This window comes from Hippocampus bargibanti, linkage group LG08, assembly GCF_051943395.1.
Source record: "Hippocampus bargibanti isolate YZ-2025 linkage group LG08, ASM5194339v1, whole genome shotgun sequence".
NCBI lineage: Eukaryota > Metazoa > Chordata > Actinopteri > Syngnathiformes > Syngnathidae > Hippocampus > Hippocampus bargibanti.
In genome coordinates this window covers 4,116,325-4,133,693 of record NC_142741.1, presented here as the reverse complement: position 1 = coordinate 4,133,693, position 17,369 = coordinate 4,116,325, and the positions used below count along the sequence as shown (strand labels likewise).

Here is a 17,369-nt window from a genome sequence, read left to right as displayed (position 1 = left end):
TTTGGCAGATGTTCCTGGACCACCAGTAAATCCAAGGGTTACAGACACCACCAAGACCACTGCCACTCTTAATTGGGGAAAACCACTGGACAATGGTGGGCTCGATGTCAGCGGTTATGTGATTGAGCACAGGAAGGAAGGAACAGAAGCCTGGGTCAAGGACACGCCAGCGTCTGTGCTGAGAATCACGGAGTTTGTTGTTCCTGGCCTTGAAAATGGCAGCAAATACCATTTCAGAATCAGTGCCGTAAATGCAAAGGGCACAGGTGATCCTGCTGAAACTGTGGATCTGGTTGAGGTAGTGGAGCACGCAGCTGAACCCGATTTGGAATTGGACATGGAGCTGAGGAGAACTCTTGTGGTCAGGGCCGGTTGTTCTATTCGCCTTTTTGTGCCCATCAAGGGACGCCCGACGCCGACGGTGACCTGGACCAAGGAGAATGGTCCTGTGCCACGTGCCGTCATCGACAGCACCGAGTCGTTTACCATGCTGATCATTCCGGAAAGTTCAAGGGTCGATGGTGGTAAATATGAGCTCACCCTTGAAAATGCTGCGGGAAAGAAGACGGCAACTATTCATGTGAGAGTTCTGGATTCACCCGGGCCTCCTCTTAACCTAAAAGGAGTCCAAATAGATCATGAATCAATTGTCCTTCAGTGGGAGATGCCTCTCATTGATGGTGGCGCCACGATCACAAATTATATTATCGAAAAGAGAGAATCTACCCGCAAGGCTTTTACCACCATTGTGAGAAACTGTTCCACCACTTCAGTCAGGGTCGGCGATCTGTGTGAGGGCTGCGAATACTACTTCAGAGTGTCTGCTGAGAACGAGTTTGGCGTTGGTGAACCTGTTGAAACTCCCGATCCGATTCGGGCCTCCCAGGCACCGAGTCCTCCACAAAGCATAATTCCAACTGATGTCACCAAAACGTCTGTGAGCCTGGCCTGGACCAAACCCAAGCACGATGGTGGGAGTAGGCTCACGGGATACGTCCTTGAAGCCCAGAAGAGAGGAACTGATCTATGGGCCCATGTCACAAGCCTCAAGAACATGGACTTCACCGTGAAGAATCTCAATGAGAATGAAGAATACACCTTTCGTGTGATGGCGGTCAACCACTCGGGAAGAAGCGCTCCACGTGAGAGCAAGCCAATCGTTGTCAGGGATTCCACCTCCCTGCCGGAGTTTGACCTGCGCGGTGTGTGTCAGTCAACCGTCATTGCTAAAGCCGGCGATAACATTAGGGTTGAAATTCCTGTGTCGGGGCGCCCCCGGCCGGTTGTCACCTGGCAGAAGGATGGAAATTCCCTGAGAATCACCCAGAGGACCAACGTGGAGACGACTTCCGCGACTGTTGTCCTGGCCATCCACGACTGCACCAGAGCAGACAGCGGAACGTATACCATGTCAGCGAGGAACATTGTTGGTTCTGTGATGGACAACATCATCGTCAAAGTGCACGATGTTCCGGGCCCACCCAAAGGACCGATCGCAATGACTGAAATAGCTCCTAGCTATTGTATTTTTGCATGGGATGCTCCAGAGAACGACGGTGGTGTTCCAATTACCAATTACGTGGTTGAGATCAGAGACACCACCACCCAGACTTGGACAGAGCTAACTTCTGTGGCAATTCGTACCATATTTAAAGCCACTCGTTTAACTACTGGCTCAGAGTACCAGTTCAGAGTGAAGGCCAAGAACCGATATGGCATAGGGCCTCCCATAACCTCTGAGTCGGTCGTGGCTGCCTATCCTTTCAAAGTTCCTGGACCGCCTGGCACGCCGCACGTTGTGGCATTCACCAAGGACTCCATAACAATCGGCTGGAATGAGCCAGTTTCTGATGGTGGGAATGAAGTCATTGGATACCACGTGGAGAGAAAAGAGCGGAGCAGCATCATGTGGCAAAAAATCAGCAAGGGTCTTGTGAAAGGAAACCTACTCAAATCCACCGGCCTTGAAGATGGAGCCGCCTATGAGTTTCGCGTGATGGCAGAAAACGTGGCCGGAATTGGCAAGCCCAGCAAAGCCTCTGACGCAATCATGGCATTGGACCCCGTGGATCCCCCAGGTCAACCTGTGCCTGTTTTCACTGCAAAAAATGTGATCACGATCAAGTGGACAAAGCCCGAGTACGACGGCGGATTCAAAATCACCGGCTATACGGTGGAGAAGAGAGAACTTCCCGCCGGTCGCTGGATCCGAGGAAATTTCACTAACATCATTGAGACAATGTTCACCATCAGCGGATTGACTCAAGATGCAGTGTATGAGTTCCGTGTCATGGCTAGAAACTCGGCAGGAGCTGCGAGTGCACCATCTCAGCCTTCAGAGCCCATCACATGCAGGGATAGCATCGTTGAGCCACGCATCATGGTGGACGCCATCTTTAAGGATGTAGTTCTGCTGAGGGCAGGAGAGTCTTTCAAGCTTGAAGCTGATATTTCGGGTCAACCAAACCCATCCATGGTTTGGACCAAAAATGAGAAAGAGCTTGAGAACACGTTGAAACTGGACGTGAAGTTCAATGAAATGGCAACCACGCTGAGCAACAAGGACTCTGTCAGAGCTGATGGCGGAGAATTTGTTTTGACTGCCACAAATGTCGGTGGCTTTTCCAAGCACATCTTTCGAGTCAAGGTACTGGACAAACCCGGCCCACCATTGGGTCCTTTGAAGGTGTCCAATATTACAGCTGACAATTGTTTACTCAATTGGGCCCCGCCACTGGATGACGGCGGCAGCAACATTGAAGGATACGTGGTTGAGAAGCGTGAGTCGGGCAGGCTTGTTTGGACGCATGTTGCTTCAGACTTGCAGGCTACAGAATACATGGTGAGCAAGCTTCTTCAAGGAAATGAGTACATCTTTAGAGTTATGGCTGTGAACACATTTGGCAAGGGTGAACCTCTTGAATCAGAGCCCATTCTTGCCCAGAATCCCTACAAGGTTCCAGACGCACCTGAGCAGCCCGAGGTCACTGCTATCACCAAAGATTCAATGGTCATTGTGTGGCAGGTGCCAAAGAGTGATGGCGGAACGCCAATCACAAACTATAACATTGAAAGGAAAGACCGGGTAGGCCACCGCTGGGTCAAGTGCAACAAGAGGAAGGTCAAAGATCTCCAATTCAAGGCAACAAGTCTCCTTACTGGACATGAATATGAATTCAGGATCATTGCGGAGAATACTGCTGGTCTCAGTGCACCGAGCCTCCCTAGTCCAGTCTACAAGGCCAGCGACGCATTGTACAAACCGGGGCCTCCGTGCAACCCCAGAATCCTGGACACCACAAAGTCATCTATTACTGTAGCCTGGAACAAACCAGCCTTTGTAGGTGGTTCAGACATCACAGGTTACATTGTTGAGAACTGCATTCCATCAGACAAGGAGGAGGAGGAGGAGTGGACCATTGTGACCCCAAAGGAAGGACTCCTTGCCACCTCATTCACAATTGTCAATCTGACTGAGGGTCAGGAGTATAAAATCAACATCTCTGCTGTTAACAGCGAAGGAATTGGTGAACCTGCATCCGTACCGAGCAACGCCAAGGCTGAGGACAGACACCACCCCCCAGACCTCGATTTGGATGCAGAACTCTGCAAAGTGGTCACCCTCAGAGCTCGCTGCACGCTGAGACTGTTTGTTCCGATCAGAGGCAGACCCGCTCCGCAGGCAAAGTGGACCAAAGATGACGGCCAACCAGTCGAGAGAGCAACAATTGACACCACCACATCGTACACGTCCCTCGTTATTGGAAATGTCAACAGATTTGACACTGGAAAATATAACCTGACAGTGGATAACACCTCTGGCTCGAAGACGGTCACAGTCCAAGTTAGGGTTCTCGACACACCCAGTGCTCCGCAGAATCTTAAGATTGATGGTGTGACAAATCGATCCGTCACTCTATCTTGGGATCCACCGGCAAACGACGGGGGGGTTAAGGTAAAGAACTACATTATTGAAAAGCGCGAGTCCACAAGGAAGGCTTATGCTACAGTCAGCACTATGTGCCATCACACCTCCTTTACTGTAGAGCAGCTCCTGGAAGGATGCAACTATTACTTCAGAGTTTTGGCCGAGAACGAATATGGCATTGGCTTGCCGATTGAGACCAGCGAGTCGGTTAAAGTCTCGGAGAAACCGCAGCCTCCAGGAAAAATTCATCTCAAAGATGTTACGAAGAGTAGTGTCACGCTCTCGTGGGAAAAACCAGAGCACGACGGCGGAAGCAGAGTCGGCTGCTATGTTGTGGAGGTTCAACCAAAAGGCGTCGAGAAGTGGACACAGGCTGTTATCGTGAAAGAAACGGAAGCCTTCATCGGTGGCCTCAATGCCGGTGAAGAATACATGTTTCGCGTTGCAGCAAGAAACGAGAAGGGAACGAGTGACCCTCGTCAAATTGGCGTGCCAGTCATTGTGAAAGATCTGATCGTTTCGCCCGCTGTCAAAATGTTGTTCAGCACATTCAGCGTTTTGGCAGGTGAAGATCTGACGGTGGAGCTTCCTTATGTCGCCCGTCCCAAAGCAGTTGTCTCCTGGCTCAAAGATGGACACCCACTCAAGAGAACAACCAGAGTCAACTTTGGTGCAACAGAAGCAATGTTAAACCTAAGCATAAAAGAGGCTTCCAAAGATGATTTTGGACAATATCACGTCACCGTTGGCAACACAGCGGGTGAGTCGACAGCAGATCTGAACATTGTTGTGCTGGACAAGCCTGGCCAGCCAGGTGGTCCCGTTCAATTTGAAGAGGTCACTTCTGACAGCGTGACCATTTCCTGGAGGCCCCCAGCGTATGATGGCGGGTGCACAATCAAAAACTACATTGTGGAAAAGAGAGACACATCCATGACTAACTGGATGATGGTGTCGCCAAAACTGGCTAGGACCCAAGTCAAAGCAGGCCGACTGAAGACCGGCTCGGAATACCAATTTAGAATCGCAGCAGAGAACAGATACGGCAAGAGTCCGGTTCTTCAGTCAGACACCGTTGTGGTTCAGTATCCATACAAGCTTCCAGGACCACCGGGAACACCTTCCATTGCAATGTGCACAAAGGACAGCATGGTGGTGGCATGGAATGAGCCTGTCAATGACGGGGGCAGCGCTATCTTGGGCTACCATCTGGAGCGCAAGGAAAGAACCAGCATCCTCTGGGTCAAACTGAACAAATCACTTATTAGGGAACAAACCTTCAAGACCGTGAGCTTGGAACCAGGAATGGAATATGAGTACCGAGTTTATGCCGAGAACATTGTGGGCATCGGCAAAGTCAGCAAAGTTTCAGAAGGTCACATCGCCAGAGATCCTTGTGACCCTCCAGGTACACCTGAGGCAACACGCATTACGAGGGATTCAGTAACCATCGTTTGGACAAAGCCAGAGTATGACGGTGGTGCAAAGATCACAGGCTACACGGTGGAGAAGAAGGAGCTTCCCGAAGGCAGGTGGTTGAAGGCAAACTTCACCAATATACTAGAAAGAGAATATGTTGCGACTGGACTCGTGCAGGATAAACAGTACGAGTTCCGTGTTATTGCCAGAAACGCAGCTGGTGTTTTCAGTCTCCCCTCGTATAGCACCGGCCCCATTACAGCGAGGGATGAGATAGAGCCACCTCGTATCAGCATTGACCCAGAGTACACGCAGGCCCTTGTGGTAAAAGCTGGAGACAATTTTAGGATTGACGCAAATGTCCATGGCAAACCATTGCCCTCCATCACGTGGCTGAAAGGAGAGCAGGAAATGGGAAACACAATCCACAGAGAGATAAAGAACACAGCAACCTACGCCTGTGTCGTGATCAAGGAAGCCAGACTTTCCGATGGCGGCGCTTATACTCTACTGCTGAGAAATCCAGGAGGAGAAAAGGCTATTCAAGTGAATGTGGTCGTTTTGGATAAACCCGGAGAACCGCAAGGGCCGCTGACTGTAACAGAAATCTCAAAAGACCAATGCTGTCTTTCGTGGAGAGCCCCGATGCAAGATGGAGGCAGCAAAATATCTCACTACAGCGTGGAGAGGAGAGAAACCAGCAGACTCATCTGGACTATTGTGGAGCCGCAAGTGTTGAACACCTTCCATAAGGTGACAAAGCTTCTGGAAGGAAATGAGTACATCTTCAGAGTGAAGGCTATCAATGAATTTGGTAGTAGTGTACCACTTGTATCGGAGCCGGTGATTATTAAAGACCCCTACACAGCCCCTGGATCACCCAAGGCCTTAGAGATTGCAAATGTGAAAAAAGATTCAATGGTGCTCACATGGGAGGCTCCTAATGAGGATGGAGGCAGTCCCATCACCACATATGTCATTGAAAAGCATGACAAAGAAGGTGTACGCTGGACTCGGTGCAACAGGCAAGCCGTGCTAGATTTGACTTTCAAGGTCACGGGGCTCCTGGAAAGCCACAGTTACGAATTTAGGGTTGCTGCAGAGAATTCCGTTGGTGTGGGAGAGCCGACCTCCCCAACTGTATACTACAAAGCCCTTGACCCTGTCTTCAGGCCTGGCCCACCGCAAAACCCTAGAGTGATAGACACAACCAAATCTTCTGTTTTTCTGTCATGGAGCAAGCCTCTCTTTGACGGCGGCTCAGAGATCCAGGGATACATCGTTGAGTGCTGCACCTCCACTGGGCAAATTGCAACCGCCGAGGCGCAGAATGAAGTCCCGGCTGCGGAGGCGCCTACCACAGATGCACCTGCAGAGGACTGGGTCATGTGTACACCACCAACGGGTGTCAGAAAGACCAAGTTTGAGGTTTTAAACCTGAAAGAAAATCAAGCATATCAATTTCGAGTGTGTGCTAGCAACAAGGTTGGGATTGGCGAACATGCCGATGTTGCCGGAGCAGTTGTTGTCCAGGACAGAGCAGATGAACCGGACCTTGACATTGACCCAGAACTGCGAAAGATTGTGACAATTCAGGCTGGACTATCACTGAGACTCTTTATTCCAATCAAGGGTAGGCCCACTCCGAACATTAAGTGGGATAAAGACGATGCTCCACTTCAGGAGAAGGCTCAAGTTGAAGTCACCAGCAGTTATGCGTCTCTTGTGATTGACCAGATGAACAGAGCCGATAGTGGGAAATACACAATCACTGCTGAGAATTCTAGTGGCACCAAATCGGCATTTGTTGTTGTTCGGGTTCTAGACACACCGAGCGCACCTGGAAACCTGGCCGTGAAAGAAATTACAAGCCAGTCTGTGACCCTTGCTTGGGAAGTACCTCTTTTGGATGGTGGATCTAAAATCAAAAACTACATTGTGGAAAAGAGAGAGAGCACCCGCAAAGCCTACGCTGCTGTGGTAACCAATTGCCATGCTCTGTCGTGGAAGATTGAGCCGCTGCAGGAGGGTTGCAGTTATTACTTCAGAGTTCTTGCCGAGAATGCATACGGTATTGGTCTGCCCGCCACAACCGTTGACCCCTTTAAGGTCTCTGAGGTGCCGCAGGCGCCCAGGAGCTTGACTGTTACAGATCAAACCAATACCAGCGTGTCTTTGGCCTGGGAACCTCCAGAATATGACGGCGGCAGCAGAGTCATCCAGTACTTGCTCGAGGTACAGCTTAAGGGTCAAGAGAAGTGGTCTGGGGTTAACACATACAAAACAATGGAGGCAACAGTTTCCAATCTCAACCCAGGGGAGGATTACTTGTTCAGAGTTTTCGCATTCAATGACAAAGGCAAAAGTGACCCCAGAGTCCTGTCTGGCCACGTCATTACAAAGAACTTGATGTTTGAGCCTGATGTTCGGCCTACTTTTAGCAGCTACAGTGTCCATGTCGGTAAAGATCTAAAAATTGAAGTGCCGGTCTTTGGACGCCCCAAACCAGCACTGGTTTGGACGAAAGATGGAGCACCTTTGAAGTTCACCACAAGAGTTAACACCCACAACACCCAGACCCATTCAAGTCTGAGCATTAAGGAGGCAGCGGGTGACGATGGAGGCATGTATTGTATTAGTGCCACTAACTGCGCTGGACAGAAAGACGTGACAATCGAAGTTGTAGTACTCGACAAGCCCAGTGCCCCGTCTGGCCCAGTGAGATTTGATGAAATCACAACGAGCAGTGTGACCATTTCATGGGATCCACCAAAGCACAATGGTGGTTGTCAGATTTCAAACTATATTGTGCAAAAAAGAGAGACCGTAACACCAACATGGGAAAACGTCAATAATAACTGTGCCAGAACCACAATCAAAGTGCCCAGGTTGAAGACTGGAGCCGAGTACCAGTTCAGGATCATTGCTCAGAACCGGTACGGAAAGAGTCACGGCCTCGATTCATCTTGTGTTGTTGCTCAGTACCCATACAGAGAACCTGGACCGCCGGGCACGCCATTCATCGCCTCACTCTCAAGAGATCACCAGATGGTAGAGTGGCACGAGCCAATCTCGGACGGTGGCACTCCGGTCCTTGGTTACCACCTTGAAAGAAAGGAAAGGAATAGTATTCTGTGGATCAAAATTAACAAGACACTCATTCATGAGACCAGTTACAAGAGCTACCCCTTAGAGGAAGCCACTGAGTATGAATACAGGGTGTCCGCTGAAAATATTGTGGGCATCGGACGGTGGAGTAAGGTATCAGAGGGTTGCGTGGCCAGAGACCCATGCGATTCTCCTGGTACGCCAGAAGCTATCCACGTGACCAAAGATGCCATTACTATCCAGTGGACCAAACCGGAATATGATGGCGGCAGTAATGTCACTGGCTACCTTGTGGAAAGGCGTGACTTGCCAGAAGGCCGTTGGGTCAAGGCAAATTTCACCAATGTGATTGAGACCCAGTTCACTGCCACTGGCCTCACAGAAAATGCCAAATATGACTTCAGAGTTATTGCCAAAAATGCCGTGGGCACTGTCAGCAAGCCATCGTTCAACAGTGGACCAGTCGCTGCGAGTGATAACTTTGAGGCCCCTCAGTACTCCGTTGACCCTGCATTCACCAAGACCATTGTCATCAATGCTGGGGAGACCTTCAAACTTGACGCGGATGTTCGAGGGAAACCACCGCCGGCAATGCAGTGGTTTAAAGATGACGTTCCAATCGAAAATACGCTCAGGCTCAACTTAAAGAATGCTGAAACTCATGCACTGATAGTCATTAAGGACTCCACGGGAGCCGACAGTGGAATGTACGCCCTCCAACTAACCAACACGGCAGGCACGGAAACTGTGCCTTTCAAAGTGTTGGTGTTGGACAAACCAAGCCCCTGCGAGGGACCCCTTCACGTAACTGGGGTAGCTGAGGATAGGTGTTTGTTAGTGTGGCGCGCTCCTTTGCAAGATGGCGGAAATCCCATCACGCATTACATCATTGAAAGAAGGGAGACCAGCCGACTGGCTTGGACTGTTGTTTCTTCCAGCTGCACCACCACATGCTTCAAAGTCACCAACTTGTTGGAAGGGAATGAGTACATGTTCCGTGTTATGGCAGTCAATCATTATGGCACGAGCAGCCCCCTGGTGTCTGGTGCAGTCATCATGAAGACACCGTTTGTTCTTCCCGGTCCGCCTCACATTGAGGATGTCACCAACATTACCCACGATGGCATGACCGTCACTTGGAGTGCCCCGCAGTCCGACGTTGACGGTGACATTTCAAATTATGTTGTTGAAAAGAAGGACAGAGCGGGTATTAAGTGGACCAGATGCAACAGACAGAAAGTCACTGACCTTTCCTTCAGAGTCACAGGGTTAAACACCGGCCACGAGTACGAATTCAGAGTGACTGCTGAGAATGTCGTCGGCTTGGGAGAGCCCAGTCTACCGAGCTCATACTATAAGGCTTGCGATCCTAAATACAAACCGGGGCGCCCCGCATACGTCAACGTCATTGACTCCACGCAGAGCTCAATCACATTGTCTTGGGGCAAGCCATTGTCTGACGGTGGCAGTGTTATTCAAGGGTATATTGTTGAAGTCTGCAAGGCTGAGCAGGAAGAATGGACCCTCGTTACACCCCCCACTGGCTTGCGTGTTAACAAATATGAGATCCCCAATCTGATAGAGAATCAGGAATATAAAATCCAGGTGTGCGCGCTGAACAAACTTGGAGTAGGTGAGCCTGCCATTATGGTAGGAACCGCGAAACCAGAGGAACGCCATGAGCCACCACAGATCCACTTGGATTCTGAGATGAGGAAGGGAATATCTGTAAAAGCTGGGGGATCGGTTAGGATCCATATTCCATTCAAGGGCAGACCGACCCCTGAGATTAAGTGGTCTAAAGATGAGACAAGCCTCACCGAAAAGGCAGTGGTCGAAAAGGGTCTCGTCTTCACGCAACTCTCCATTGACTCTTGTGACAGATATGATTCAGGAAAATACACTCTGACCCTGACCAATGGCAGCGGGTCCGTGTCAGAGTTTGTAACTGTTAAAGTCCTCGATACGCCTGCACCCCCGCAAAACCTTGTGGTGAAAGACGTCAGGAAGGACTCGGTCACTCTTGTTTGGGATGCACCACGCATCGACGGAGGCTCTAAAATTAAGAACTATGTCATCGATAAGCGTGAATCAACCCGGAAGGCATATGCAAACGTCTCCACCAAATGCACAACGACAACATTCAAGGTTGAGAACTTGATAGAGGGTGCCATGTATTACTTCAGAGTCATGGCTGAGAATGAATATGGCGTCGGGCAGGCAACTGAAACAAAGACGGCCTCAAAGGCGTCTGAGGTACCGCTCCCTGTCGGAAACGTCTCCCTGGTCGACGTCACTAAAGCCTGCGTGTCGCTGGCCTGGGAAAAACCTGAGCATGACGGAGGTAGCAGGATTGCTGGCTACCTCATTGAAATGCAGACCAAGGGGACAGATAAGTGGGGTGTTGCTACAAGCACAAAAACATGCGAGGGCACTGTTAAAGGTCTCACAAGCGGTACTGAATATCTGTTCCGTGTTATTGCTTACAATGAGAAGGGAAAGAGTGAGCCAAAGGCACTTGTGGCACCCGTTGTTGCCAGCGACATGACCTTGGATCCAAGCATTCAAATGCAGTTCAACACTTATACCGTGTTAGCAGGAAAAGATCTGATATTGGCATTTCCTGTACTTGGCAGACCCAAACCTAGAGTAACCTGGACAAAGGACAGTCAGGTTCTGAAGGTGACCTCCAGAGTCAACATCGTCAACACTCTTACAACAACCGGTATTCAGATCAATGAGGCGTGCAAGGAGGATTTCGGAAAGTACTCCATTACAGCAAGCAACACAGTGGGCACGTTTATTGGTCAGATGGACATAATTATTCTTGATAAGCCAGGTCCACCAAGTGGTCCAATGAAAGTTGTTGAGGTGAGTAACACTTTTGTCCACCTCTCATGGGAGCCCCCAGAGTACAAGGGCGGATGCCAGGTGAGGCATTATATCATAGAAAAGCGAGAGACCACTGGCAGTACGTGGCAATCGGTCACCACACAGCTAGCTCGGACAGCTTTCAAAGTGACCAAGTTGAAAACAGGTGCAGAATACCAGTTCAGGGTCATGGCTGAAAACCGATATGGTAAAGGCCCTCCTCTGGACTCCAAGGCAATTGTTATCCAGTACCCGTACAAGCCACCAGGCCCCCCCGGGACACCGTACATCAAATCTGCAACCAAGGAGATGATGATCATCGAATGGAATGAGCCTGTCAATGACGGGGGGAGTGCTGTGCTCGGATACCACATAGAGAGTAAAGAAAGGAGCAGTATTCTGTGGAACAAACTGAACAAGACGCTCATCATCGATACTCAGTTCAAGATCTGTAATCTGGAAGAAGGAATTGGATATGAGTTCCGAGTTTATGCTGAAAATATCATGGGCGTGGGCAGATGCAGTAAAGCGTCAGAGTCATTTGTTGCTCGAGATCCATGTGATCCGCCTGGTACTCCAGAAGCTGTGACCATTTCTAAAACTGTCATTAAGATCAGGTGGACAAAGCCTCAGTATGATGGCGGCAGCAAAGTCAATGGCTATATTGTTGAAAAGAAAGAACTTGCCTCCCCTGATAGCCGTTGGGTGAGAGAAAACTTTACAAACATCATGGAGACTGAGTATGACATCAGTGGTTTGACAGAAAACGAGCAGTATGAATTCCGGGTTATTGCCAGAAATGCAGCTGGCATATTCAGCCAGCCCTCTGATAGCTCTGGACCAATAACTGCGACTGATGAAATTGATCCACCAAGGGTCTCCATGGACCCCAAGTACAAGGACGTTATTGTTGTCAATGCTGGAGAGAATTTAAGTCTTGAGGCCGACATCCACGGAAAACCAATTCCTGATGTGGTCTGGCTCAAGGAAGGCAAGGAAATGGACAGAGCGCTGCGCATTGAAGTGAAAAACACGTCCAAATGTGCTGCCATAACGATTAAGGATGTGACCAAATTGGACAGCGGCCAGTATGAACTTGTGCTCAAAAACCTGGGTGGCACAAAAATCTTCCCCATCTTAGTCAAAGTCCTTGACAAGCCAGGAAAACCCACTGGACCCTTGAAGGTGACAGGAATCATGGCTGATAGATGTACCGTTGCCTGGTCTCAGCCATCCCTGGACGGTGGTGCAAACATAACTCATTATATCCTGGAGAAGCGAGAAACCAGCAGTCTATCCTGGACAGTGGCTGCTGCCAATATCCAGAGTCTCTATTACAAGCTAACAAACCTTCTTGTAGGGAATGAATATATTTTGAGAGTCAAGGCTGTGAACAAGTATGGCGTCGGTGATAGTCTTGAAAGCGAGCCCATCGTCGCACGCAATCCTTACAAACCGCCGAGCGCTCCGGGAACACCAGAGGCAAGTCAGATCGCAAAAGATTCGATAGTTTTGTCATGGTCGGCTCCAGAACAGACTGGTGGGGCAGACATAGCAGGCTATCACCTGGAAAAACGTGACAAAGACAGTGTACGGTGGACTAAGTGCAACAGGCAAAAACTGACAGACACACACTTCAAAGTGTCGGGACTGATGACTGATCACTTTTATGAGTTCCGAGTTGCAGCTGAGAATGAGGCTGGAATTGGAGACCTCAGTGAACTATCCTTACTTTACAGAGCCTGCGACGCCATAAAACCCCCAGGGCCTCCGCATCATCCCAAGGTGACAGACTACACAAAGTCCTCTGTCTCACTTTCCTGGGGCAAGCCTGACTTTGATGGTGGTGCCTATATCAAGGGCTACGTAGTGGAAATGCGAGAGCACACACAGGTTCCAGAATCAAAACAGGAAGTAGAATTTGCCCCAGCCGCGCACACACCGGCCGAAAAAGAGTGGGTGGTATGCACACCACCGTCTGGCATTCAGGCTACTAAACTGACTATCCGAGACCTAAAAGAATCTGAAGAATATCAGTTCCGTGTCTGCGCCATAAACTCAGAGGGAGTGGGCGAGGCCGCTTACGTCCACGGCACGGTGCTTGCTGTGGACAGGGTCGAGGCACCAGAGATTGAACTTGATGCTGATCTCCGAAAGGTGGTGTCTGTACGTGCTAGTGGTACATTGCGCTTATTTGTCACCATCAGAGGAAGGCCAGAGCCATCTGTAAAATGGGAAAAAGTTGATGGTACTCTCACAGGTCGGGCCGTAATTGACAGCACCAGCTCATACACTATGCTTGTGATTGACAACGTGAACCGGTGGGACAGTGGCAAATACTCGCTCACCTTGGAGAACAGCAGCGGCTCAAAGTCTGCTGTGGTCGCCGTGAGAATTTTGGATACGCCGAGTGCACCGCAAAACTTCATGGTGACGGATCTCAAAAAGGATTCAGTGACGCTCGCCTGGGAGACGCCACTCACTGATGGTGGGTCTAAAATCACCAACTACATCGTTGAGAAGAGGGAGTCTGTCCGGAAGGCCTACATGACTGTCACTAGCAACTGCACAGCGAACACATTCATGATCACAGAGCTGCCCGAGGGTGGTATTTTCTACTTCAGGGTTTGTGCAGTGAATGAGTACGGCCAAGGAGTGATGGTTGAAACCAAAGAAATTAAAGTGTCTGAAAAACCCATGCCACCAAGCAATTTCACTGTGGTTGATGTGACGAAAACCAGTGTTTCGCTCTCATGGGAAAAACCTGCACACGATGGTGGCAGTAAGGTCATCTGCTACAATGTGGAATTCAAGGCCAAGACTGGTGAAAAATGGGGCACGGCCTGCACAGTCAAGGTGACGGAGGCAACTATTCCTAACCTGACTCCCAACGAAACCTATCTGTTCAGAGTTGTGGCAATCAACGAGAAGGGAAAGAGTGAGCCCAAGGAACTCGGTTTGCCCGTCGTCGCAAAGGATGTGGCAATTGAGCCATCGGTCAATTTGTTATTCACAACATACAGTGTAAAGGCCGGAGAGGACCTGGCCATTGAGGTTCAAGTGAGAGGCCGGCCTAAGCCTGTCGTCTCATGGAAGAGGGACGGTCTTCCTGTGAAGCAAACTTCTTTGGTTACAATCTTAAACACGGTGACCTCGTCCAAGATTCTCATTAAACAGGCTGCCAGGGAGCATGTCGGAAATTATGAGATCACCTTGGCCAATACTGCCGGAACAGTCACCTCCCAACTCGGCATAGTTGTCCTGGATAAACCAAGTCCGCCGACAAGCATTCGGGTGGAGGCTGTGACATCTGATACCATCGCACTTTCCTGGTCTCCACCAGATTACGACGGCGGTTGTTCCATCAGCAACTACATCATTGAGAAGAGAGATACCACCACGCAGGAGTGGCAAATGGCTGCAAGCCATGTGGCCAGAACCGCTTACAAGGCCACCCGCCTAACGCACGGGTCAGAATACCAATTCCGCATCTATGCAGTCAACCGCTACGGAAAGAGCGCACATTTAGATTCTTCAGCAATTACAGCGCAGTACAACTTTAAGCAGCCCGGTCCCCCTTCCACACCAGAAGTCAAGACTGCGACCAAGTCTTATATGGTGGTGACCTGGAATGAGCCTGTCAATGACGGGGGAAGTTCTGTTCTTGGGTATCACCTTGAGCGGAAGGAGCGTACCAGCATTCTCTGGACAAAGTTGAACCGAGGAATGATCAAGGATACTGAATACAAAGTCAGTGGAATAGATGCTGGTGTTCTCTATGAATACCGCGTCTACGCTGAAAATATCGCTGGCATTGGTAAATGCAGTAAGCCTTCAGAAGCGGTAGCAGCAAGAGATCCGTGCGACCCTCCCGGAACCCCCGTTGTCAATGCTGTGAGCCGAACATCTGTGTCCTTGTCTTGGGATAAACCACAGTATGACGGAGGTACCAAGGTTTCCGGGTATGTCATTGAACGTCGGGATCTTCCAGAAGGTCGCTGGACAAGGTGCAATTTCACCAATGTGCCTGAGACTCACTACCAGGTGACGGGTCTGACAGAGAACAGCCAATATGACTTCCGCGTTATCGCCAAAAACGCAGTGGGATTGTTCAGTGAACCATCCGAAAATACTGGCCCCATCACTGCCAAGGACGACGTGGAGCTGCCGCGGATTATGATGGATGTAAAATACAGAGAAACAGTGTTTGTGAAAGCAGGAGAAACTTTGAAAATTCATGCTGACATCGGAGGCCGCCCTGCACCCATCATTGCCTGGAGCAAAGACGGCAATGAGATTGTGCTCAGACCCAGAATCCGGGTCATATCGACGGATGCAAGTACCTCGGTGATTGTGAAGGACTGTATCCGCAGAGATTCTGGACAATACTTACTCACACTACAGAACATTGCCGGGACAGTTAGCATGGCAATTAATTGCGTAATCCTGGATAAATCAGGCCCCCCGGCGGGACCCCTTCAGATTACAGGTCTCACAGCCGAGGAATGCACTCTATCATGGGGCCCACCTCAGGAGCTAGGGGGTGCTGAGATCACACACTATATTGTTGAGAAGCGCGACACCAGCCGCTTGGCCTGGACACTCGTAAATGGCAATGTCACAACAACCTACTTGACCATCAGAGGACTGCTGAAGGGCAATGAATACACCTTCCGGGTCTCGGCCATTAACAAGCATGGAAGCGGTGAGGCTTTGGAGAGTGAGCCTGTCAAGATCACCGACCCCTACACTTTTGCCACTGCTCCCCTCAACATTGATGTCACTGACATTACTGGAGACTCAATGACCCTCACATGGTGCAAACCGATGAGTGACGGCGGCAGTCCCATCACTGGTTACGTTATTGAGCGCCGGGAAAAGACTGGCATGCACTGGATCCGTGTCAATAGAGATGTGGTTGCCGAATGTACAACAGTCGCGACCAAACTGCGTAAGGGGTGTGAGTATGACTTCAGGGTCTACGCTGAAAATGCCGCTGGTCTGAGCCCTCCGAGTGAAATCTCCGCTTCATTTAGAGCGACCGATCCTTTGGTCATTCCACTTTCTCCATCCAAGCCAAAGATTGTGAATTCAACCAAGGACAGTGTGTCCATTGCTTGGAAACCACCTACTGATAATGGTGGCGCTCCCATTCTTGGATATAGCGTACAATACAGGGCCCACCTTCTCAAACCATTACCGGTGGTGGCGGAAGATGAGGGGGAATATGAAGAAGGGGAAAAGGAAGAATCAGAATTACCAGAAGAACTTCAGAGATGGGCTGAGGCTATTGCATTGACTAAAAGCTTGGAGTTCACAGTCTGTGGACTCAAATCTGAGACAGAATATGAATTCTGTGTTCAAGCCGTAAATAAAGTGGGAAGAAGTACCCGCAGCCCCTGTTCTGATGCGGCTTTGGCAGTCGAAAGAACGGCAGAGCCAGCATTCAATGTGGACATCGAGATGCGCAAAGTCCTTGTGGTTCAGCGTGGTTCAGCCTTTACCCTCAACGTTCCATTCAAAGGTAAACCCGTTCCCTCTGTGGAGTGGGCCAAGGAGGGGACAAATCTAAAGGTCAGGGGAACAATTGATTCGACAAACTCCAGCACTTCACTGACTATTGAAAAGTCAACAAGAAATGACTCGGGGGAGTATTGGGTCAGAATTGAATCGGCAATAGGAAAAGCAACATTGCCCTTAGTTGTCCAGGTGCTTGACTCTCCCGGACCCCCAGTCAATGTCAAAGTTTCCGCTGTAACCAGGGACTCTGTAACCCTCGCTTGGGAACCTCCTGAGAACGACGGCGGTGATGCAGTGAAGGCCTACCATGTTGAAAAGCGTGAGGCAAGTAAAAAGTCCTGGGTCTCAGTCACAACCAACTGCCATGCTTTGACGTACAAAGTAGAAGATCTGCTGGAAGGAGCCGTCTATTACTTTAGAGTAATCGGAGAGAATGAACATGGATTGGGCGTAGCGCAGGAGGCAAAGTCTGGCATAAAAATAACAGGTAAATTTCAGTCACATCACTTTTCAGTTCCCGATG

General features: G+C 49.9%; 1 protein-coding gene across 1 annotated transcript in view; it reads left to right on the top strand.

Moving 5' to 3' along the window:
* Positions 1-17,369, top strand: part of ttn.1 (titin, tandem duplicate 1) — a 144,833-nt gene that overhangs the window by 97,367 nt on the left and 30,097 nt on the right. Inside the window, exon 157 of the mRNA XM_089003514.1 lies at positions 9-17,333. Coding sequence (XP_088859640.1) covers positions 9-17,333 — 17,325 coding nt within the window. The remainder of the gene's footprint in view (positions 1-8; positions 17,334-17,369) is intronic.